This window comes from Schistocerca nitens, chromosome 1, assembly GCF_023898315.1.
Source record: "Schistocerca nitens isolate TAMUIC-IGC-003100 chromosome 1, iqSchNite1.1, whole genome shotgun sequence".
Classification (NCBI taxonomy): Eukaryota; Metazoa; Arthropoda; class Insecta; order Orthoptera; family Acrididae; genus Schistocerca; species Schistocerca nitens.
This window is the reverse complement of record NC_064614.1, coordinates 128,443,697-128,470,243: the sequence shown is the minus strand read 5'-3', so window position 1 is coordinate 128,470,243 and position 26,547 is coordinate 128,443,697. Positions and strand designations below refer to the sequence as shown.

General features: G+C 42.6%; 1 protein-coding gene across 1 annotated transcript in view; it reads right to left on the bottom strand.

Annotated features, from left to right (window-relative positions):
* LOC126205244 (tubby-related protein 4) overlaps nucleotides 1-26,547 on the bottom strand; it is a 518,596-nt gene that overhangs the window by 94,192 nt on the left and 397,857 nt on the right. Inside the window, exons 4-8 of the mRNA XM_049938873.1 lie at nucleotides 25,632-25,739; nucleotides 8,855-9,023; nucleotides 8,506-8,514; nucleotides 6,812-7,062; nucleotides 590-814 (exon numbers count right to left, since the gene is read on the bottom strand). Coding sequence (XP_049794830.1) covers nucleotides 590-814; nucleotides 6,812-7,062; nucleotides 8,506-8,514; nucleotides 8,855-9,023; nucleotides 25,632-25,739 — 762 coding nt within the window. The remainder of the gene's footprint in view (nucleotides 1-589; nucleotides 815-6,811; nucleotides 7,063-8,505; nucleotides 8,515-8,854; nucleotides 9,024-25,631; nucleotides 25,740-26,547) is intronic.

Here is a 26,547-nt window from a genome sequence, read left to right as displayed (position 1 = left end):
TGTAACTGTACACGCCATCCAAGCTCTGTTTGACTCAATGCCCAGGCGTATCAAGGCCGTTATTAGAGCCAGAGGTTGTTGTTCTGGTTACTGATTTGTCAGGATCTATACACCAAAATTGCGTGAAAATGTAGTCACATGTCAGTTCTAGTATAATATATTTGTCCAATGAATACCCATTTATCATCTGCATTTCTTCTTGGCGTAGCAATTTTAATGGCCAGTAGTGTATCTTACACAAGAACGTAAAAGGCATGATTAACAAAATGCTTTGGACTCGAGCTACCAGAATCGATTTTTGGTCAGAACTACATTGGGAAAAGATCGTGTTTATATGGGCTTAATTAGCGTGAACAGCTTAGAAGGTGTTGCAATTTGTGGACAACATGAAAATTCGATGAAATAAATACAAAACAAAAAACGTGTGCAGGTCATAGAGTCCACGCGAGCGAAACAGTGGGCACTAAGCTCGTAACGTAGCAGGTTAAGGTGGTGGTGACGATGATGGTGATGATGATGATAGTGGTGGTGATGATGATGTTGGTGGTGATGATGATGATAGTGGTGGTGATGGTGGTGACCGACTCACCCTTATGGTTTGAGCAAAGAGGTTGGAGATGAGCGCCTTGATGCGCGCGGGCAGCGGCAACGCCGCCACCTGGTGCTCTGCCCGCAGCTGGCCGTGCACGCGCAGCCGGCACATCAGCTGCAGCGAGGCGACGCGCCGCGACACCCACGCGATGTGCACCTGGCAGCCCGTCGCCACGAACAGCCGCTTGTCGTTGTGGCCCCACGTCAGCGCCGTCACCGGCGACTGCGGACATCAGAAGCTTCAGCAGCTACTCCACTGGCAGTGAGGGTGCCAAACTAATGCTCAAAATTACTCTCATCAGTCACAATATCCACTACAGTTGCTAGAATTTGTATATCTGAAAAGGAATGCACAGCTAAGTTCCAGGACATGTCTCCCATCTTCAGGTGCATATTAAAACACGAGTCCCCAATCAGATGCACAACTGAGGTTAAAATATCCAGACTGAGATTTTCACTCTGCAGCGGAGTGTGTGCTGATGTGAAACTTCCTGGTAGATTAAAACTGTGTGCCGGACCGACACTCGAACTCGGTACCTTTGCCTTTCGCGGGAAAGTGCTCTACCAACTGAGCGACCCAAGCACGACCCACGACCCTTCCTCACAGCTGCAGTTCTGCCAGTACCTCGTCTCCTACCTTCTGAGTACGAGTCTTGGTCCGGCACACAGTTTTAATCTTCCCCGGAAGTTTCATATCAGCGCACATTCCGCTGCAGAGTGAAAATCTCAATCTCGCAACATTCGCCAGGCTGTGGCTAAGCCATTGATGTTGTTGTTATGGCCTTCAGTCTGGAGACTGGTTTGATGCAGCTCTTCATGCTACTCTATCCCGTGCAAGCTCCTTCATCTTCCAGTACCTACTGCAACTTACGTCCTTCTGAATCTGCTTGGTGTATTCATCTCTTGGTCTCCCTCTACGATTTTTACCCTCCACGCTGCCCTTCAATACTAAATTGGTGATCCCTTGATGCCTCAGAACATGTCCTACCAAGCGATCACTTCTTCTAGTCGAGTTGTGCCACAAACTCCTCTTCTCCCCAATCCTATTCAGTACCTCCTTATTAGTTATGTGATCTACCCATCTAATCTTCAGCATTCTTCTGTAGCACCACATTTCAGAAATTTCTATTCTCTTCCTGTCTAAACTATTTATCGTCCATGTTTCACTTCCATACATGGCTACACTCCATACAAATAGTTGCAGAAACGACTTCCAGACACTTAAATCTATACCCGATGTTAACAAATGTCTCCTCTTCAGCAACGCTTTCCTTGCCATTGACAGTCTACATTTTATCTCCTCTCTACTTCGACCGTCATCGGTTATTTTGTTCCCCAAATAGAAAAACTCCTTTACTACTTTAAGTATCTCATTTCCTAATCTAATTCCCTCAGCATCCCCCGACTTAATTCGACTACATTCCATTATCCTCGTTTTGCTTTTGTTGATGTTCATCTTATATCCTCCTTTCAAGACACTGTCCATTCCGTTCAACTGCTCTTCCAAGTCCTTTGCTGTCTGTGACAGAATTACAATGTCATCGGCGAACCTCAAAGTTTTTATTTCTTCTCCACGGATTTTAATACCTACTCCGAATTTTTCTTTTGTTTCCTTCACTGCTTGCTCAATATACAGATTAAATAACATCGGGGAGAGGCTACAACCCTGTCTCACTCCTTTCCCAACCACTGCTTCCCTTTCATGCCCCTCGACTCTTATAACTGCCATCTAGTTTCTGTACAAATTGTAAATAGCCTTTCGCTCCCTGTATTTTACCCCTGCCACCTTCAGAGTTTGAAAGAGAGTATTCCAGTCAACATTGTCAAAAGCTTTTTCTAAGTCTACAAATGCTAGAAACGTAGGTTTGCCTTTCCTTAATCTAGCTTCTAAGATTAGTCGTAGGGTCAGTGTTGCCTGACGTGTTCCAATATTTCTACAGAGTCCAAACTGATCTTCCCCGAGGTCGGCTTTTACTAGTTTTTCCATTCGTCTGTAAAGAATTCGCGTTAGTATTTTGCAGCAATGTCCACACAATATCCTTTCTTCCAGGAGTGCTAGTTCTGCAAGGTTCCCAGAAGAACTTCTGTGAAGTTTGGAAGGTAGGAGACGAGGTACTGCCAGAACTGAAGCTGTGAGGATGGGTCGTGTGTCGTGCTTGGACGGCTGAGTTGGTAGAGCACTTGCCCGCGAAAGGCAAAGGTCCCGAGTTCGAGTCTCGGTCGGGCACACAGTTTTAATCTGCCAGGAAGTTTCATATCAGCGCACACTCCGCTGCAGAGTGAAAATCTCATTCTGGAAACTTCCCACAGTCACTCAAGTTTGTACACCACGGCATTATCAGATTGCTGCCCATCCTGTCCGCCGAATCGTTTATGTATATAGAGAACAATAGCGGCATATTTCCCTGGGGCACTCGTGACGACACCCTTGTCTCTGATGAACACTCACCGTCTAGGACATCACAATGGGTTCTATTGTTTAAGAAGACTGAGCCATTCACATATCTGTGAACTTACGCAGTATGCTCGTACCTTCGTTAACAGCCTGCAATGGGGCGCCGTGTCAAATGCTTTCCGGAGATCCGTAAAGCTGAAATACTCAACACCTTTTTCCAAAGCTGTTCCACCGCACTTCCATCATGATGTTCGGCATTTTTAAACAGGAGATTGGAAAACCGATGGATCGGTCGTGGTGGAGATCATGATCAGCAATTCAAGTCATGGCCTCCACGCTCTCCCGACTTAACCCCATGCGATTTCTTTCTGTGGGGTTATGTGAAAGATTCAGTGTTTAAACCTCCTCTACCAACAAACGTGCCAGAACTGCGAGCTCGCATCAACGATGCTTTCGAACTCATTGATGGGAACATGCTGTGCCAAGTGTGGGAGGAACTTGATTATCGGTTTGATGTCTGCCGAATCACTAAAGGGGCACATATCGAACATTTGTGAATGCCTAAAAAAACTTTTTTAGTTTTTGTATGTGTGTGTAAAGCATTGTGAAAATATCTCAAATAATAAAGTTATTGTAGAGCTGTGAAATCGCTTCAATTATTTGTAATAACCCTGTACTTAATCCTAACCAACACAAGGACATCACACACACCCATGCCCTAGACACAATTCGAACCTGCGACCGTAGCAGGCGTGCTGTTCCAGACTGAAGCGCCTAGGACCGCTCGCTGTTCCAGCACTCAAACCTCGGACCTCATTTCCTTCAGGGTAAGTGCTTCACTGATTGAGCCACCAGAGAAGTTTCACGTCCCACTCTCACAACGCCTCTCCTGCCAGTACTTTTTCTCCTACATTCCAAACTTCACCGACATTCTCCTGCATACTGTAATACAACAGACGGATATCAACTATGATAGTATATGATACACCTGATTAGTAAGCAACACAATGCACAATCATTTTTAGGGTTCTGTACCTTATTCGGAAAAAAATATAGTTGTGAAACTACCCTAGGCTACCATAAACTATCATAAGGAAGCATACACTACTGAAGTATCTCTAATAATCTTGGTCAGTTAAGTTCGTAATCGCATTACCTGTATGTTAGGTGCGTTGCATACGTATCAGGCGTTACCTCATTTCGATTGCTTTGTTTGTGTCTGCGATCCACGTGTCACTACATAGCTTCTGCTAGAAATCGGAAGTGGTGTACAGTCTGAAAGCTCAGTGAAGATTATGTAAAGGGCCACATAACCCATGGAACATTTTTGTTCTACATAGTTCTCCTGTCTGTTACTTAAAAATAAACAGCATTTATAGCAAAATTGAAACAGTCAATGTTTAATTCAGGGCAAATTCGAAAATTGTTGATGTGTAATGTGAAACATAAAAATGTTGTAGTAAAAATTTAATAACAATACCGATTTATCACATAACGCCAGACACCGCAATTCCCTCGATAAAACGATAAAGAAAAGCAAAACAAAAACAAATTAGACATCGCTTCAATACTTCGCCGAGCTTATATTAAACGTGTTTCTGCTTTTCATAAACAACTTTTGCATTTATCTATATTAAATTGAAACTCTTGCCTTTGATCATGAAGAAGACCGTTCTATTGAGGACAAAATAACAACAATAAGTATAGATATAGATTTTTTTATGTTTATGCTTGTAAACTGTACTTGCATCAAAAGTAATTGTTTTGGTTACTTAAAAACACAGAAGTTACACGCGATCAATTGATTTTTATTACTTATAAAATGCTGTTTATAGTTTATAAGGATAAAAATACACAATGGAGTAACCTGAACAACGTGCGGTGCTAATTATTTACAAAACAAACAAACGAACAAAGGGAAATCGTCGGCTCCCAGTTTCTCCCTCACACATTTCTTTCCTACCAATGTTATTCCATCTACATAACTCTTGCTAACGGAGCGCGTCTCGGAGCGTTAGGCACGTCCACGCCACTACACAGCCTAAGGCCGACTGCGCCGCTAGAACACCAAACCCGACATGTACAAGTATATGGACAGTTCATCGATGGGATTTGGTGAGTAAATTTACGAGTATCAAAGTATTTGACATATATGGACGTATCTTTTGACTCTGTTAACTTAGAAGCTTAGAGTATGTACACCGCTAGGAGACTGTAAACATTAGTACCTGACATAAATTTCAGGTTGATACGATATCCTGAGGAAAAGGACAGAAAGACAAACAGACAAGCAGGCATGCTTGAGCTGTAAAAATTATAAACCTCATCAAGGCAAAGGCTCGAAACTCACGGCTATTCGAGCTACTGTGTGATGGTATGGGACTTAAACTTAAAACTTTGTTTCTTCATACTGAAGTAAGATGGCTCTTTTGTAGCAAGTTTTTAAACAATATACAGTATTTGAACTGACGTCCGAGGTATTTATGCATCTCAGTGACAAACACAATGATATGAAGAATTTCTTCGTCGATGGCCAGTGGTTATCAAGACTGGTCATATTAGCTGATAGGACCTCCAAGGACAAGGTGCAACAACTTTCCTAGTAGATCACAAGACAATATTGCCTCTTTTTAGGTCACAAGTACCGAACAATTACTTTCTCGTATTTCCTAATCTTACATCATTTTTGGAAGACAATGAACTAGCTCCCATGAAAGTTTTAGTACGAGACATTGTTACACATTTCGAAGTCCTTCAAAAGAGCGTTGAAATGTACTTTCCCAAGGATTACACAAAATATGTCTAGATAAGAAATCATTTTCCAGAATGGTAATGGAAGAGGTAATCACAGCAAAAACTTTCATTGACATTGCTAACGGCAGTTCAACGCAAGAAAACTCTTTCAAAAAGAAAACTCTGCTTTCTTTTCGGCTAGGAACAAAAACAATACCCTTTTTTTTTCAAACAAGCAGTCTGAGTTTTGGTGCTATTTGTCACTACTTACACGTGTCAAACTGGAGTTGTTGTACATTAAAAATTAATATGGAAACAGATTTAGTGTTGAAGAAGATTGGGGAATTCAGTTGAGCCAGTCTTTGAAGCTCTGAATAAAGATAAACAGCAACATTCTTTCAGGTGAAACATGGAGGTGTACTTTCGAAATTATCTAGATTTGAAAACTGATTAATTATTGGTTTCTAAATCTCATTTACCGCCAAAGTTTCATATGATTCTGATTTTTTTTTTGTTTTTTCCTTTTTGGAATCCAATTTACTACACTCCATGTTAAGTTTATTACCGTCTCACACAACTGGTTTATATTATTTGTGATGTAAAATGTTATTCCGCCCTTGCTCATTGAATATTTGAATCAGAATCGACTTAATTTCATATTATCTGCTACAAATTAAATACCGCAAGTGATCATGAACAGCTGTAAAAAAGTGATTCCAGGAAACCTTATTATTTGTATGTGCCACACTTCTACCATAAACAGTAGATGATGGGCACAATGTAAAAACCGTATTTGTGTTGTCAGCACTGAATAAGATGACGAAGATTATTTTCCTTGTGCCGTTGCTCACCTGCATATTTTATAATCTGTGGGATGTAAAGACATTAAAAATTTCTGAAACATATTCAAAGCATACCACATTTTTCGTTAGTGTTATTGGGACGATCTGACACTCATAGCACACCATACACTTTATGATTCCGAACCATTCGATGAAATTTTGTTCTCATTTTTGTATCGCTCCATAGAGCCTAACACGTGAAGTATGCTGCAGGCTTTTACTCGTATGAAAACTGAGTACATACACTGACCTGAGTGTAGGGTATGGACGTCGAATAGATGAGAACTCCAGCGTCGGAATAGAACCTGAGGACGTTGGTGTAGTCAGCGGATCCAGGCTGCTGGTAGCTGCCTGCCACGGCAAGAAGCTCTCTGGAGTTGCTCCACTCAATGCACAACGGTCCTGAGAGACCAGTGTGCACCTGAACTGGCGAAACATCATCGAAGCTCTTCATCAGGAACACAAATCCGTTTTGCAGACTCACTGCTAGCACGAAGGTACGTTCTTCTGCAAACATCAGAGTGCAGAGTACAAATATTAATTCTGTGTCTTATCTGACAGACTTACCTGCTAACATTAAAAAAAAATTTTAGAAAAATTATAAACTACTAATAGGTGGGTACATTAACCAAATAAATCAAAACCTATATACGCGCTCAATAACAGAGAGTTGAGCCTACTCCCAATTTAAAGTTTAAGGTCACTAATCTGCAAGTCTAAGCGCTTTCTTACTCCTAAATTAATTTTAGTCTCTCGGTTTCTATAGAAGTACTATTTAGGCTACTACAGCATATTCGTAGTTTCGTTTTTTTAGTTTTCTAACAACTTTTATAGAGAATTATGCACGTGTTTGTCAGTTCAGATTTTACAGCAATTTGCTGCCATTCTTCTATGAGCCAAAAAAGATTGTGATAATTCATTCTCTACCTCTTTGTGTACACTTGTTACCTGAAACAATGATATTCATATCTGACTGTGTTCTGTACTTATTTTTTTCTGCTTTTATCTTTCAAGTATGACTGACTTTCTGTATGTATATTTTGATGAATATGTGAGATTGTACTTGGAAGTTCTACATAAATATCATTATTCATTTCACAGCAGATGTCACAAGAAATATCAGAATGTCCCATTTTTGTCTCTGATACGTTATACAAAGCGAAAAATGCCGAAACAAGGTTGTAAACAATACATTGTTGGCAAGGAGGCGAGGACTTGCTACATGATTAATACTCGTGCCTTCTCTATCTAGTAAGATACTGCAGCAACTACGAGCCTCTTTTAACAGGGTTAGAGACCCATCGAAAGGAGCTCAGTGGAACAATACTTTATGATATCTGAAGTGATAGTTAACGCTCTTTTCGGTGATCAGTTACCGAATTAAACAACTGCCCTTGTTCTTGTGCGCACCAGTTACTCCTCTACAACTAAATAACCACCTTTACAACCAGGTCTTCCTTTATTTCCTAAAGCTATTAGCTGGTGCAGTCTACCTAAATTTCTCTCTCTCGAAACTCACTTTCTTAGAAAACATTAATTTTGTTCACCTACAAATTCATTTAATATCTGTTACTATCACTATTATTATCATTATTATTAACAGCAGCATCAGCTCTTACTTAGTCAATGCTGTTACATTGTCATTATATATATTCAGATCACTTTTAATTCTATTTATATCATTTTATTACCATTTATTGTATTTAAATGATTGCCTTTTCTTAAGTAACTATGGTGTATACAACTGTATATTTGTAAAATTCACTCCATTTCATCGTTGGCCGATTGATACAGCAACCGATTTTCATGGTTATACCGAAAACAGTACAGTTGCGAAGTTATTTTTATTTCCATACAATATGGAATAAAAATAACTTTGCAACCATGATTGTTTTATTTTCAGTATGTGTAAAATCGTCGTCACACGAAAAAGAGGTATTGAATAACCTTCATCTGTAAGATTAAAAAAAAAATTAAAAAGTTACGAAGGCTTAGCATTTTGGTTCTATAGTGCTTCAAATACTAATACACACAGTCGAATAACATATTCTTTACTCTATTTCCTATCACAAAAATTTGAGCTTAATATTACTATTTCAAAATTAGGCTCTACGAGTAAAGGTGTGGAACGAAAATAGCCAGACATAAATAAAAGGTACATAATAGAAAAATAATAAAAATACGCGAAGAAAATGACTGCCGTGATCACCAATAAGAATTAAATCTCAACTCATAATGTGTCGACATGAAGGGAAGACTTTTTTTTGTTGCCATTGGTGTCGAAATGACGTACCTGGCTGCGTACCGTTAAGATCTGCATCGTCGCCTTCTTCCATTTTGAACTTTTCACAGGACCACGCCATGCTTGTGATGCCAACCTCAGATCCGATTTGCACCTGGGAGACCATTGCCCCGTGGACATCCATGACAATGATCTGGCCAGCTGTGGTGCCAAAATAAACCTGAAACAATTGTTTTATTAATGAAATTTTTATAACTGTTGTTGTCATTGCCGATACCGTTGAGTTTTACTCCGAAATTAGAAAACAAGAGTCCTACAGAACTCACAAGCAAATCAGATCTCTCTCTCTCTATCTCTCTCTCTCTCTTTCTCTCTCTCTCACACACACACACACATTCACACACACACACACACACACACACACACACACACACACACACGTACACTATATGATCAAAAGTATCCGGACACCTGGCTGAAAATGACTTACAAGTTCGTGGCGCACTCCATCGGTAACGCTGGAATTCAATATGGTGTTGGCCCACACTTATTCTTGATGACAGCATCCACTCTCGCAGGCATAAGTTCAATCAGGTACTGGAAGATTTCTTGGGGAACGGCAGCCCATTCTTCACGGAGTGCTTCACTGAGGAGAGGTATCAATGTCTGTCGGTGAGGCCTGGCACGAAGTCGGCATTCCAAAACATCCCAAAGGTGTTCTATAGGATTCAGGTCAGGACTCTGTTCAGGCCAGTCGATTCAGGGGTGTTATTGTCGTGTAACCACTCCGCCACAGGCTCGATCGTTTTGAAAGATGCAATCGCCATTCCCGAATTGTTCCTCAATAGTGGGAAGCAAGAAGGTGCTTAAAACATCAATGTGCGCCTGGGCTGTGATAGTGCCACGCAAAACAACAAGAGGTGCAAGCACCCTCCATGGAAAACACTACCACACCATAACGCCACTGCCTCCGATTTTAACTTTTGACACTACACACGATGGCAGATGACGTTCACCGAGCATTCGCCATACTCACACCCTGCCATCGGATCGCCACATTGTGTACCGTGATTCGTCACTCCATACAACGGTTTTCCACTGTCCAATCGTCCAATATTCCAATATTTCCGCTCGTTACACGAAGCGAGGCGTCGTTTGGCATTTAGCGGCCTGATGTGTAGCTTATGATCAGCCGCTCGACCATGAAATCCAAGTTCTCCCACCTCTCGCCTATTATAGTTTTGCAGTGGATTCCGATGCAGTCTGGGATTCCTGTGTTATGGTCTGGATATATGTCTGCTTATTACACATTCAACTGTCGGCGGTCTGTGTCAGTCAACAGACGAGGTCGGCCTGTACGCTTTTGTGCTGTACGTGTCCCTTCACGTTTCCACTTCACTATCAGATCGGAAACGCTAGACCGAGGGATGTTTCGGAGTGTGGAAATCTCGGGTACTGACATATTATACAAGTGACACACAATCACGTGACCACTTTCGAAGTCCATGAGTTCCGCAGACTGCTCCATTCTGCTCTCTCACGATGTCTAATGACTGCTGAGCCCGCTGATATGGAGTACCTGGTAGTAGGTGGCAGCACAGTGCACCTAATACGAAAAACGTATGTTTTTGGGGGTGCCCAGATACTTTTGATCACATAGTATATATATGCTAGCCTTTACCCCATGGCTTTACCTGCATACGTGTCGACCACATATACTGCATGCATCTCTTCTTCCCCCCCCCCCCCCCCTCTTGGTTCATTTCCTCTTCCCCGTCCTCTGCACATCTCCTCCTGCCCATATCTCTGACCATCTCCTTCTTTCCTCAATTAATCTTGTACCATCCACTTCCTGGCCCCACTCTCTATCTCCTAATCCGCTCCATACCCAACTCTTTCTCACCCCCTCTCTACCCTTCTCCTCCATCCCTTTCTCTCTGTCCAGTTCTTCCTCCCTCCTTCCTGCCCATCTCGACCCATCTACATTCTGCCCATCTCCTCCCTTTTAATCTATCTCCCCATGATCTCTTGCCCCCTCTCTCTCTGTCCATCTCCTCCTCTCCCTTGCTGTTTGTCCATTTTGTTTTACCTCCTCTCCATCTATCCTTTGTCTCTATCTCTCTCTGTCTGTCCCCTCCTCCACCTTTTCTCTCTCTCATCCTCCTCCTCTCCCTATCCATCTCCTTACCCCCCTCTTTCCCTACACATCTTTCTCCCCCTTACTTTATCCATTTTCTCCTCCTCCTCTTTCTCTCATTCCTCCTCTCCCCTCACTCTGTCGATTTCCTCGACCACCATTTCCCTATCCACCTTCGCCTCCCTCAGTCTAATCTCTCTGTCGAATTCCCTCCTGCGACCCTTTCTGCTCATTAGTTCCTGCTCTCACTCTCTCTGTCCTTCCCTGCCCGCTTTTCCTCCCTCTATCCGCCCATCCTGTCACCCCCCCCCCATCCCTAATCATCCCCTACTACCCCATTTCTTTGTCTGTCACCACCTGTATCCATTGTCAACTTTCCAGAGGCATGATCATCTGAATGTTATTCCCTAAAAAAGAAATCGATAAAATAGGCCAATACTACTCACACAATATACCTGTTATGCAGGGCGGCCTAATTATGAGGGGCTTCAGAACTGTTATTTGTCCCTGGTGTGGAGGTTGCCCTACAAAGCAGGTCGATAACGTAAGTTGATACAACTCAAACACAACCCACCTATTCTGCAGTGCAGCCTAAACATCAATGATCATAAAAAGATTTCTTGCTTCTGGCATGTAGGCTGCCCTGCAAAGCAGGCCAATAAGGCAAGCTAATACTATTTACACAAGACTAGTTTGCTGTAGAAGGTGGCCTGTGTGGCTCAGGGTGAAGGAAAACATTTTTGCTCGTATCTCCACTCCTCACTGAGTGAGGAGGTTATAAATCCCATAGTGCTGATACTCGCAGAGTTTGCTGCTTGTGCTCCTGAATGTTTGGGATGGGGCCCTGGACATAGACTTAGAGTCTGCTTTGTTATACACATCTCGATGAAGTAGCCTGATACTACTGCCACAGAATGTCAATAGTGCAAGGCAAACTACTTTTCAGGGGCCTTAAAAGCATTTTTGATCATGACATGTAGGATGCATATAAAGACGACCAATAGAGTAGGCCAATAGTACTCCAACATACCTGTCATGCAAGAAAGCCTACACACTGGAGTGTGGAAAACCCTTTCTTGCCCCTAATGTGTAGGCTGTCCTGTAAAGCAAATCAATAAGGCAGGCCAATGTCATTTGCATGCAACATGCCTGTTGTGCAGGACAGCCTGAATGGCTGGGGCTGAGTAAAAGATTTTTTTAATCACTGTTCCTAGTGGAGTTAGGAGGCAATAAACCCTTCAGTGCTAATACTTGTGAAGTTCTTCCCACAGCTTTGCTTGGGTACAGGTATGACACATACAACGTACACATCTCCCTGTCTCTTTGTCCATCTTCTCCTCCCTGTCCCTGTGTCCATCTCCTGCTCCCCCTTTCTGTGTCCTCCTCTTGCTCCCTGTCTCTTTGTCCACCTCATCTTCCCATTTCTATTTGTCCATATCCTCCTTTGCATTCTCTATGTCTTTCCTTCTCCTTCCTCTCATTGCCCATTTCCTCCACCCCTCTCTATGACCATATCCTCCTCCCCCTTGTTCTATTACCTCCTTTCCCCTTCTCCTCTTCACACATCTCTATGTCATTTCTCTCTTTCTCCTATCTCTGCCCAGGTCTTTCCCCTTTCTGTCTCATGCTCCCCCTCCCTCAGTGTTGTCTGTTATTCGTTGATCACGACTGACTGCACAATTGCCACCGGAGATGGAGCTAGTTGGTGCACAGACAGGCCTTGTCTCCTATTAAGGTGATTGTTGCCTTGGCGGATGATGGTTTGGACATGGGATTCCATCTGCCGTTTATTTTCCTCCTGTATTCTCGGATACCGAAAAACACTGACGATTTTGGGAGTTCCACGAGAAAAATAAACTGTGGCTGGACTTCCGTGTCCAAACCCATCATTCACCAAAGAAATAGAGCATGACATTCAATGGAGACAATGTCAATCTACGCAGCAGCTAGCACCATCTTCTCCACTGGCGATTGTGGCAATCAGTACAGGTCACTGAATAACAAACGACATTGCGAGACGTTGCGCCTGCGGTCCCATCAGCATACAAAGTCACGTTTACTGCTGAAGGGGTAGCCTATCAGCAAACCCTGTGTCTATAATTTCGAGACTCATAACCATTGTTGGATGACGTTTCTGAACACAGGTACCTGTGCTCTTTTTGTTCGTCAAGACATCTTCTACACACTCTGAAAGTTTGTCGGTGTAATTTTGAGGCACACTGCATATAACAGAAGAAGATATAGATAGATACGGATATATTCGATTACTTGGTGATTTAGCCTCTTTGAGTTGACGTGCAACATAGTATCCCAGCAGGTTCTCTTATTTCTGCCAATCTTGACTTCCTATTGTAACTGTTTTTCTTAAGACTGTCCCATACTTCCAGTGGTCTTCCTCTCGGTCTTTTATGGTAAATTGGACTTTAGACTAGTTTTACTTTCGACCATTTGCCATCCTTTCTTCGAGAGTCGTGACCAGCTCACTGTTATTCAAGGTAATTACTCTTTCCATTAGGTCAGTGACCTTGTAACAACACCAACGCTATACTATTGTACATATAATAATTTTTTCTTCTGATTTTCGATAAATTAGTGTAATCGATGTTCTGATTTCATTTCTTTTTCTTTTCTTGCCATTGTGTTAAAGAAACTATAAACAACTTTCGATGTGAATATTAATATTTATGTCAAATTTCAAGCAATGTTATAATAGAATTGAAGTGTAACAAATGTCGAGATTGTTGTAAGATGTTAAAGTTGTAATTGTGCGTCTGGTCCATACGTAGGTAATGTATTAGGATATGTAGAAAGCAAAACCTCGGGTGAATACCCTGTCTGTAGGGGAGCGGAAAAGGTGGATGGCAGGCGAGCGCGGGAAAATGCACACGGGCGCTGCACGGCATAACGGGCTCAGCAGTAGTAGTCGGAGTTGGGCATCGGTCTGAGAAACATGTTCTGGATCGAAGAGGCTCTCCTGGAAAACGTGATTTCGTTGAGCCTATACAGCATGGCAATATTCCATAGGCACTAAACGGAAAAGTATTACGACGCTAAGAAGAAGCAAAGTGCCGATACATCAAGAGCCATAGCTGTGATTGTATGTGTGCTCTGTGCCTCCGCATCTCCCGCCTGCTGACCGCCGCATCGTTACGAACAGGTTGAAACTTTTAGTACTGTATTCGTGTGGGCCAGTGTTACTTTTGTTCCATACTGTTCAATAACAACTTAAATTTTACCAGAACTGTCCTATCATTTAATTATCCTCATAACTAACCTAGACAGGGTCCTTTCCACATGTTGTGCAATCCGAGTGTCCCGAAATGAAGATTCAAAGTTTATGTAGAAATTACCTGCAGACCTATCTATGTTAGAATGATGTTTAAAGAATTTTGTTGTTAATGAATATATAGGTAAATAACAAAGGTCTGACAAAGTTGGAAGATAATGTTGAAATTGGTTTAGTAATGAAGTTTAATTAATTTGAGACAAAAATAATGGTAGTTAAATGAGCAGGAAATAAGACAAAAAGAGTAGTAACTCATATTTTGGAAATCTTGAGTGCTTAATGATTTCGATAATCAAAATTTTCAATACAGTGATCATAACAGTTTCATGCCCCCCCCCCCCTTTCTTATTCATTTGAATTCTGAAGTGTACTGAACTGATTTGACCAGTAAAGTTAAAGCCAATACAAAAACCTAAATTTATCAGTGTTTTACATTTATCAAAATTGACATTGTATGTGTGTTTCGGAAGTGCTATTTCTAGGGTAACCTATGCCCGATTTTAATCCGGTCAATAGACAGTACGAAGTCTTGTAGTAAACATTATAGTGTAATGTTATATATTTATGATTTATCCATATTAGTACAGAAAGTGAAATTATTAGTTCAGTAGATTTTCTGGTTCTAAAATTTACCATATTATGCAGTATTATTACGTGTTGTTTTGTATGAACGTACATCAACTTGTACAGGGAAGAAACTCAGTTAATGCCTAATTAGGCTGGCGACCGTATTATTAACAATTTGGTAGCATCTGCTGCGTTGTTTCTTGTCCGTCCTAACGTGTGGTTGCACTCCGGAATTGCTTGACGTATCATTGTTATTACTGAGTGGGTGTACGTCTGATTTGCCTCCATTCTTGTACACGCGGTCAAAATCTATACAAAAATCCTTTCTCTTAGGGTGAAGCCCGTCAACTTACCATAGTACAGGCTTTAAAGAGTATCGTGCGCCCGAGCGCAGTGTTACAACCTTTGTTGTATATCTGATATTTACTGTCTTTCTTCGTGTAGACCAACATTGATTTTTCAATTGCTCTTTGGATTACTAAGAGTCTTCTAACACTGAACTCATTCAGTGTCTATATCTCACAAACGTAAGTTATTAGTGAAAGTATGCATTGGTCTAGAACTGGTTTTACAGGACGCCCCACATTTTTAACTTTAAATCTAGAGAGTATATCTTCCGTAAGCTAGGCAACCATATTTAACGTGTCGAAACACATCTGGTTTTAAACCACCTTTCACATTTGGAAGTTGACGGAAATAGACATATTATGTGACGCTTTCGAGGTGCGTAATTCCAACACATTTTGTGGATTCACTGCTTTCTCTCTGTAGCTCGGTTTACTTAGTTCATAGAATTTGAAAGTTACTTTTGAAGATAAGCACCGCTGCTTGGTAAGTCACGTCTCGATTTTCTGCATGACTAAAACGTTTGACCCAGCCCTCTACGCCCCATTCCCCATCCCCATACCACTCACCTCCTCCCCTAGCAGTCCTACTGGGCAGTCGTAAGAAGATGTATCTATAAGAGACACAGGCAGTGTAACGTATGTGAACCGTAGCGCTGAGTGAACCGGAGCGCTGAGCAGAATGCTGCAGCACAAATCGTTATGCACCAGAAAGCTGTACCTTAACTGCTATCAGACGACTTTTTTTTTTTTTTTGAGGCATCTGTCTTCTGACCGATATGATGCAGCTCGCCACGAATTTCTCTCCCCTGCCAACTTCCCCATCTCTCAGTAGCAATTACAGCCTACAACCTCACTTATCTGCAGGACATATTCCAATTTCTGTCTTTTACGGTTTTTAATCCTCTAAATCTCCCTCTAGTACCATGGAAGTTAATTTCCGATGTCCTAACAGATGTCCTACAATCCTGTCCCCTCTTCTTGTAAGTGTTTTCCATATATTCCTTTCCTCACTGATTCCCTCGGAACCTCTTCGTTCCGTACCTTATCAGTCCAAATAATTTTCAATATTCTTCTGTAAAACCAAATCTCAAATGCTTCGATTCTCTTCTGTTTCGGTTTTCCCACAGTCCATGTTTCACATCCATGCAGTGCTGTGCTCCAAACGTGCATTCTCAGAAATTTATTCCTCAAATTAAGGACTATATTTGATACTTCCCTTGGCCAGGAATGTCCTTTTTGCCAGTGCTGGTATGCTTTTGATGTCCTCCTTGCTCTGTCCGTCACAGATTATTTTGCTGCCTAGGTAGCAGAATTGGTTCAAATGGCTCTGAGCACTATGGGACTTAACATCTATGGTCATCAGTCCCCTAGAATTTAGAACTACTTAAACCTAACTAACCTAAGGACAGCACACAACACCCAGTCATCACGAGGCAGAGAAAATCCCTGACCTCGCCGGGAATCGAACCCGGGAATCCGGGCGCGGGAAGCGAGAACGCTACCGCACGACCACGAGCTGCGGACGGTAGCAGAATTCTTTAACTTCATCCACTTTGTGATCACCAATTATAATGTTAAGTTTCTCGCTGTTCTCATTTATGATATTTCTCATTGCTTTCGTCTTTCTTCTATTTACTCTCAGTCCATATTCTGTACTCATTAGACTTCATTTCATTCAGTAGATCCTATACTCTTCTTCATTTTCGCTTAGGACAACAATGTCATTAGCAAATCTTATCTGTGATATCCTTTCACCATGAATTTTAATTCCACTCTTGGCCTTTCTTTTATTTCCATAACTGCTTCTTCGATATATAGACTGGACAGTAGGGGAGAAAGACAACATCCCAGTCTTACACCCTTTCTAATCAGATCACTTTGTTCTTCGTCTCCCATTCTTATTATTCCCTCTTGTTTCTTGTACATATTGTATATTAACCGTCTTTCCTTATAGCTTACTCCTATTTTTCTGAGAATTTCGAACATCTGGCACAATTTTACATTGTCGAACGGTTTTCCCAGGTCGACAAATCCTATGAAGGCATCTTAATTTTTCTTTAGTTTCGTTTCCATTATTAACCGCAATGTCAGAATTGCCTCTTGGCACCTTTACCTTTCCTAGAGCCAAACTGATCGTCAATCTGTACATTACTCTGGTCAGCAACTTGGATGGGTGAGCTGTTAAGCTGATTGTGCAATAATTTTCGCACTTGTCGGCTCTTGCAGTCTACGGAATTGTGTGGATGATATTTCTTCCGAAAGTCATATGGCATATCGCCAGACTAATACACTCTGCCGCGCGGGATTAGCCGGGCGGTCTCAGGCGCTGCAGACATGGACTGTGCTGCTGGTCCCGGCGGAGGTTCGAGTTCTCCCTCGGGCACGGGTGTGTGTGTTTGTCCTTAGGATAATTTAGATTAAGTAGTGTGTAAGTTAGGGACTGATAACCTTAGCAGTTAAGTCCCATAAGATTAAAAAAAAAATACACTCTACACACCAACGTGAATAGTCATTTTGTTACCACTTCCCCAATGATTTTAGAACTTCTGATGGAATGTTGTCTATCCCTTCTGCCTTACTCGATTGTAAGTCTTCTAAAGCTCTTTAAATTCTGATTATAATACAGAATTCCCTATCGCTTCTATATCGACTCCTACTTCTTCTTCTATCATCAGACAAATCTTCCCCCTAAAAGAGGCCTTCAATGTACTCTTTCCACCTATCCTCTCTCTCCTCTATATTTAGCAGTAGAATTCCAGTTGCATTCTTAATGTTACCACCCTTGATTTTAATTTCACCGAATGTTGTTTTGACTTTCCTATATGCTGAGTCAGTCCTTCCGACAGTCATTTCTTTTTCGATTTCTTCACATTTTTCTTGCAGCCATTTCGTTCTTAGCTTCCCTGCACTTCCTGTTTACTTCGTGCCTCCGCGACTTGTACTTCTGAGTTTCTCTGAAAATTTTTGTACTTCCTTCATTCTTCGATCAACTGAAGTATTTCTTCTGTTACCCATGGTTTCTTCACAGTTACCTTCTTTGTATCTACGTTTTTCCTTCAATGATTGCCATTTTAGAGATGACCATTCCTCTTCAACTGTACTGCCTACTAAGCTATTCCTTATTTTTGTATTTATAGCCTTAGAGAACTTCAAGCGTATCTGATCATGCCTTAGCATTTCTGTATCCCACTTCTTTGCGTTTTGGTTCTTCCTGACTAATGTCTTAAACTTCAGCCTACTCTTCATCATTACTACATTATGATCTGAGTCTATACCTAATCCTGGATACGCCTTACAATCCAATACCTGTCTGACCATGGCGTAATCTAACTGAAATCTTCCTGCATTACAAGGCCTTTTACAAGTATATCTCCTCCTCTTGTGATTCTTGAACAGAGTATTCAATGTTACTTGCTGAAATTTATTGCAGGACTCAATTAGTCTTTATACTCTCTCATTCCTAGTACCAAACCCATATTCTCCCGTAACGCTTTCTTCTACTCCTTCCGCTACAACTGCATTCCAATCTCCCACGAGTATTAGATTTTCATCTCTCTTTGCGTACTACTACTACTGCTATTACGTGGTACTCTGCAAATCACATTTAAGTGCCTGGCATAGGGTTCATCGAACCAACTCCACAATTCTCTATTATTCCAGTCTCGTATAGCGCGCGGAAAGAACTAACACCTATAGCTTTCCGTACGAACTCTGATACCCCTTATTTTATCGTCGTAATCGTTACTCCCTATGTAGGGCGTTGTCAACAAAATATTTTCGCATTCGGAGGAGAAAGTTAGTGATAGGATTTTCGTGAGAAGGTTCAGTCGAAACGAAAAACACCTTTCTTTTAATGATGTCCAGCCCAGATCCTGTATCATTTCAGTGACACTCTCTCTCATATTTCGTGATAACACAAAATGTGCTTCTCTTCTTCGAACTTTTTCGATGTACTCCGCCAGTCATTTCTGGTAAGGAGACCACACCGCGCAGCAGTATTCTAAAAGAAGACGGACATGCGTAGTGTAGGCAGTCTCCTTTGTGGATGTGTTACATTTTCTAAGTGTCCTGCAGTCTCTGGTTGGACTTCCCCACAACATTTTCTATGTGTTCCTTCCAATTTAAGTTGTTCGGATTGTAATTCCTAGGTATTTAGTTGAATTTACGGCCTTTAGATTTGACTGAATAATCGTGTAACCGAAGTTTAACGAGTTCCTTTTAGCACTCATGTGGATGACCTCTACTTTTCGTTATTTAGGGTCACCTGCCACTTTTCGCACCATTCAGACACCTTTTCTAAACTTTGCAACTTGTTTTGATTTTCTGATGACTTTATTAGTCGATAAACGACAGCGTCATCTGCAAACAACCGAAGACGGTTAGCCAGATTGTCTCCTAAATCGTTTACATAGATAAGGAACAGCAAAGGGCCTATAACACTACCGTGGGGAACGCCAGAAATCACTTCTACTTTATTCGATGACTTTCCGTCAGTTACTACGAACCGTGACCTCTCTGACAGGAAATCACAAATCCAGTCACATGACTGAGACGACATTCCATAAGCGCGTTATTTCACTACGAGCCGCCTGTGTGGTACAGTGTCAAAAGCCTTCGGGAAACCCAGGAATACGGAATCGATTTGAAATCCCTCGTCAATAGCACTCAACACTTAATGCGAGTAAAGAGCTAGTTGTGTTTCATAAGAACGATGTTTTCTAAACCCATGTTCACTGTGTGTCAATAGACCGTTTTCTTCGAGGTAATTCATAATGTTTGAACACAATATAAGTTCCAAAATCCTGCTGCATATCGACATTAATGATATGGGCCTGTAATTTAGTGAATTATTCCTACTACCTTTCTTGAATATCGATGTGACCTGTGCAACTTTTCAGTCTTTGGATACGAATCTTTCGCCGAGCGAACGGTTGTATATGATTGTTAGGTATGGAGCTAATGTATCGGCATACTCCGAAAGGAACCTGATTTGTGTACAGTCTGGACCAGAAGACTTGCTTTTATTAAGTGATTTAAGTTGCTTCACTACTCCGAGGATATTGACTTCTACGTTACTCATATTGGCAGCTGTTCTCGATTAGAATTCTGGAATACACTCCTGGAAATGGAAAAAAGAACACATTGACACCGGTGTGTCAGACCCACCATACTTGCTCCGGACACTGCGAGAGGGCTGTACAAGCAATGATCACACGCACGGCACAGCGGACACACCAGGAACCGCGGTGTTGGCCGTCGAATGGCGCTAGCTGCGCAGCATTTGTGCACCGCCGCCGTCAGTGTCAGCCAGTTTGCCGTGGCATACGGAGCTCCATCGCAGTCTTTAACACTGGTAGCATGCCGCGACAGCGTGGACGTGAACCGTATGTGCAGTTGACGGACTTTGAGCGAGGGCGTATAGTGGGCATGCGGGAGGCCGGGTGGACGTACCGCCGAATTGCTCAACACGTGGGGCGTGAGGTCTCCACAGTACATCGATGTTGTCGCCAGTGGTCGGCGGAAGGTGCACGTGCCCGTCGACCTGGGACCGGACCGCAGCGACGCACGGAAAGCACGCCAAGACCGTAGGATCCTACGCAGTGCCGTAGGGGACCGCACCGCCACTTCCCAGCAAATTAGGGACACTGTTGCTCCTGGGGTATCGGCGAGGACCATTCGCAACCGTCTCCATGAAGCTGGGCTACGGTCCCGCACACCGTTAGGCCGTCTTCCGCTCACGCCCCAACATCGTGCAGCCCGCCTCCAGTGGTGTCGCGACAGGCGTGAATGGAGGGACGAATGGAGACGTGTCGTCTTCAGCGATGAGAGTCGCTTCTGCCTTGGTGCCAATGATGGTCGTATGCGTGTTTGGCGCCGTGCAGGTGAGCGCCACAATCAGGACTGCATACGACCGAGGCACACAGGGCCAACACCCGGCATCATGGTGTGGGGAGAGATCTCCTACACTGGCCGTACACCACTGGTGATCGTCGAGGGGACACTGAATAGTGCACGGTACATCCAAACCGTCATCGAACCCATCGTTCTACCATTCCTAGACCGGCAAGGGAACTTGCTGTTCCAACAGGACAATGCACGTCCGCATGTATCCCGTGCCACCCAACGTGCTCTAGAAGGTGTAAGTCAACTACCATGGCCAGCAAGATCTCCGGATCTGTTCCCCATTGAGCATGTTTGGGACTGGATGAAGCGTCGTCTCACGCGGTCTGCACGTCCAGCACGAACGCTGGTCCAACTGAGGCGCCAGGTGGAAATGGCATGGCAAGCCGTTCCACAGGACTACATCCAGCATCTCTACGATCGTCTCCATGGGAGAATAGCAGCCTGCATTGCTGCGAAAGGTGGATATACACTGTACTAGTGCCGACATTGTGCATGCTCTGTTGCCTGTGTCTATGTGCCTGTGGTTCTGTCAGTGTGATCATGTGATGTATCTGACCCCAGGAATGTGTCAATAAAGTTTCCCCTTCCTGGGACAATGAATTCACGGTGTTCTTATTTCAATTTCCAGGAGTGTATTTACTTCGTCTTCTTTTGTGAAGGCATTTTGGAAGGCTGTGTTTAGTAACTCTGCTTTGGTAGCACTGTCTTCGATAGTATCTCCATTGCTATCGCGCAGAGAAGGCATTAATTGTTTCTTGCCGCTAACATACTTCACATACGACCAGAATCTCTTTGGGTTTTCTGCCATGTTTCGAGACAAAGTTTCGTTGTGGAAACTGTTATAAGCATCTCGCACTGAAATCCGCGCTAAATTTCGAGCTTCTGTAAAAGATCGCCAATCGTGGGGATTTTGCGTCTGTTTATATTGGGCATGTCTGTTTCGTTGTTTCCGCAACAGTGTTCTAACCCGTTTTGTGTACCAAGGAGGATCAGCTTCGTCATTTGTTAATTTATTTGGTATAAATCTCGCAATTGCTGCCGATACTATTTCTTTGAATTCAAGCCACATCTGGTCTACGCTTATATTATTAATATGGAAGGAGTGGAGATTGTGTCTCAGGAAGGTGTGAAGTGAATTTTTATCTGCTTTTTTGAATAGGTATATTTTTCGTTTATTTTTGGATGATTTGGGGGTTATAATGTTCAGTTTTGCTTCGACAACCCTGTGTTCACTAATCCCTGTATCCGTTTTGATGCTCGTTATTAACTCAGGATTATTTCTTGCTAAGAGGTCAAGTGTATTTTCACATCCGTTTACTATTCGCGTGGGCTCATGAACTAACTGCTCGAAATAATTTTCAGAGAATGCGTTTAGCAAAATTTTGTATGATGTATGCCAACGTACTGAATCAATATCCTGATATACTTGCTCTATTTCTCATTCTTCAACTTGGGACGTCGGCATGTATACCTAACTATTGTTGTCGGTGTTGGTTTGCTGTCGATTCCGATGAGAACCACCCTATCACTGAACTGTGCACAGTAACTCACTCTCTGCCCTACCTTCTTATTCATAATGAATCCTACTCCAGTTATACCATTTTTCCTGCTGCTGTTGATATTAACCTGTGCTCACCTGACCCAAAATCCTTTTCTTTCCATTTCACTTTACTGACCTTCGCTATATCTATATTGAGACTTAGAATTTCCCTACCACATTCAGACTTTTGACATTCCACACCCCGACCCGTAAACACTACAAAAAAATTACATTCTGCTATGAGGTGCGTCGTCCGTGGTTTACCAGTCCGATAAGACTCGCTTCATGGATTTAAATTCCCTAAAAGAACGTATTCAGGATGTAAAAATTCTCTGTCACAGGAGACACCATAATATCGCGTAAGTTCCCGATGTTTTTGAGTATGGAACTACTTTCGCTTTCGTTTCTGGCCATACTCTGTTTTCCATACTCTAAAGCTTGCCACATGTACGTGAGTATTAGCACACGTTTTTAGTTAGGTAAAACGGGTTGCACACAACTTTAGGCTCATGAGAATGTCGCGCGAAAAAGTTTAAAACCAGGTTAAGAGTTACGACCTTAAACTTATAGTCGCTGATAAGTGGAGAATAATGTTGTAGTACGGCTATCTCGAGGCTAGAAAGTCGGTAACTGTACAAAGAATCTGAAAAATATATGCGTTACATCTCGTATGAAAAATATATAAGCCTCACATCTCGTAAACTACGCTTAAGGGTTATATTTAACGGCTCTTCAGAAGTTGGAAGAGAAAAAGGTGATCATGATGAAGCGGGCATTGCGTTGAAACGATGTTTGCAGAAAGTGAGGAATAACTGCAACAATACTTTATTAACATAACGAAAAACATTTGTTTGTCTTCATTTAATGGGACACTGGAGGTGGTAACATGTCATTACATACATTGAACTTTTGAAAGCTAAGAATAAGAATAATAAAATATCCAATCCTAGAAGATGAATAACAATGGAATCAATAATAATAATAATCATTCTTGCAGTCGTCGATCCGAAGACTAATTTAGTGTAGCTCTACACGCTAGTCTACTTTATGCAACTCTCTTCGTAAGTGCATAACTACTCCGCCTCACTTCCATTCCAAAGTGCCGACTGTATTCAAGCCTCAGGCTCCCTCTAAAACTCTCACCCCTCCTCCACTTGCCTTTGTTAGCACGTCAATTATTGATTGATGCCTCAGGATTTGAAATACCAAAATTTCCCTTATTTTAGCCAGACTGTTCCATAAAGCTATTTCCTCGAAAATAAAATAGCAATGGGCTAGGAAAGGGTTAAGTGTAAATGCAGTTTCACTGCCGCCGAGAGTCTTCTTGTTACCTGGAAACCTACAGATGTTCATCTACGCCTAGCTCCTGAAATTTGGTGAGATGTGTGTGATGAAGTATAACTTTCATTGTACTATATGATTCATGTTGTTGTGTTTAGATTCGTGGATGAAAAGTAGGAAAAATGGCAGAGTATGTGTCAGAGTGTCTAATTAATGTACTCTTCCTGAACCGTGTGTGCACTAAGTGATACGACGAAACTACATATAAATGTACTTATACATACATCAAAAAAGTTTTGCATCACCTCGGTTCCGAGAGTTCCGGAAACTGTACGGAAAATTGGAATAGAAATCAACATACACCTCATTTCCGCTCCTTTTTATTACTCATGAAAACCACACATTGCATGTTGTACCACCATACAGCGAGACCTTCAGAGGTGGTCCAGATTGCTGCACACACTGGTACCTCTAATACCCAGTAGCACGTCCTCTTGCGTTGATGCATGCCTGTATTCGTCGTTCATCAAAGCACTGTTGGTCCAGATTGTCCCACTCGTCAACGGTAAATCGGCGTAGATCCCTCAGAGTAGTTGGTGGGTCACGTCGTCCATAAACAGCCCTTTTCAATCTATTGCAGGCATCTTCGATAGGGTTCATGTAGTGAGAACATCCTTTGCCACTCTAGTCGGGCGATGTCGTTATCCTGAAGGAAGTCATTCACAAGATGTGCTCGATGCGGGCGCGAATTGTCGTCCATGAAGACGAATGCCTCGCCAATATGCTGCCGATGTGGAGGTACTGTCGGTCGGAGAATGGCATTCCTGTATCGTACAGCCGTTACGGCGTCTTCCATGACCACCAGCGGTGTACGTCGGCCCCACATAATGCCACCCCAAAACAGCAGGGAACCTCCACATTGCAGCATTCGCTGGACAGTGTGTCTAAGGCGTTCAGCCTAACCTGGTTGGCTCCAAACACGTCTCCGACGATTGTCTGGTTGAAGGCACATGCGACACTCATCGGTGAAGAGAACATGATGACAATCCTGAGAGGGCCTATTCGGCATTTTTTTGGGCCCATCTGTTCTGCGCTGCATGGTCTCGTGGTTGCAAAGGTGGACCTTACCATGGACGTCGGGAGTGAAGTTGCGCATCATGCAGCCTACTCCGCACAGTTTGAGTCTGAACGAAAAGCATTATTCAACATGGTGGCGTTTCTGTCAGGGTTCCTCCGAGCCATAATCCACAAGTAGCGGTCATCCACTGCAGTAGTAGCCCTTGGGGAGCCTGAGCGAGGCATGTCATCGACAGTTCCTGTCTCTCTGTATTTCCTCCATGTCCGAACAACATTACTTTGGTTCACACGCAGACTCCTAGACACTTCCCTTGTTGAGAGCCCTTCCTGGCAGAAAGTAACATTGCGGAAGTGATCGAACCGCGATATGATCATCTAGGCAAGGTTGAACTACAGACAACATGAGCCGTGTACCTCCTTCGTGGTGGAATGACTGGAATTGATCGGCTGTCGAACCCCCTACGTCTACTAGGCGCTGCTCATGCATGATTGTTTACATCTTTGGGCGGGTTTAGTGACATCTCTGAACAGTGAAAGGGACTGTGTCTGTGATATAATATCCACAGTTAACGTCTATCTTCATGAGTTCTGTTAACCGGGATGATGCAAAACTTTTTTTGATGTGTGTATTTGAGGACATAGCATGCTTAGTCTATTATCATCATATTGTTTAATGAGGTAGTAATTACCTGCTGATCGTCAGGAGTCCATATACCACACGTGATAGTGGATTCCAAATTGAGCATTGACGACCAGTACCTTTGGCCAGCCACGGATCCAACCAAAACAAAACCATCCTGTGGAAGAAAATCAGACATACACAATAAATTATTTACTATGGAGACTAAACAAGATCAGTATTTTAGTCACAACTGTGTCCGCTGCGAAATGAACGACACTGATTTGCCGCCCCACTGTCTTTAGTTGGATCAGAATACCATTTTATTTTCGATTTTTCACTACTGCACAATTTATTGTTCCTGAAAAGAATGTCAGATGTAATCTGCCTAAAATAAGAACGTGATTAGTTGAGAGAATTAAAATTAAATAAAGATAGTCAGTCAACGGACATACGCCCCCCCCTTTTTTTTTAAAAAAAAAAAAAAAAGGACAGCTTCCGAAATACATTCTGAAACAAAGCAACGCGTCGCACCAGGAAGGAATTGTCTGAATTGGGACGGAAATCAGTAGATTTGATGTACCTATACAGACAAACAAATGATTACGATTTCATAATAATTGGATGATTTATTCACGAAAAAGAACTTCACAAACTGAGCAAATCAGTAACGTGTTGGTCCCTCTCCGGCCCTTATACAAGTAGTTAGTTGGCTTGGCATCGATTGGTGGAGTTGTTGGATGTTCTCCTGAGGGATGTCGAGCCGACTTTTGTCCAATTGGCGCGTTAAAGAGTCTAAATCCCAAGCTGGTTGGAGGGCCCAGCCCATAATGCTCCAAACGTTCTCAGGTGGGGGGAGATACAGCGGCCTTTCTGGCCAAGGTATGGTTTGGCATAGACGAAGACAAGTAGTAGAAACTCTCGCCACGTGCGGGCAGGCATTATGTTGCTGAAATGTAAGTCAGGGATGACTTGCTACGAAGGGC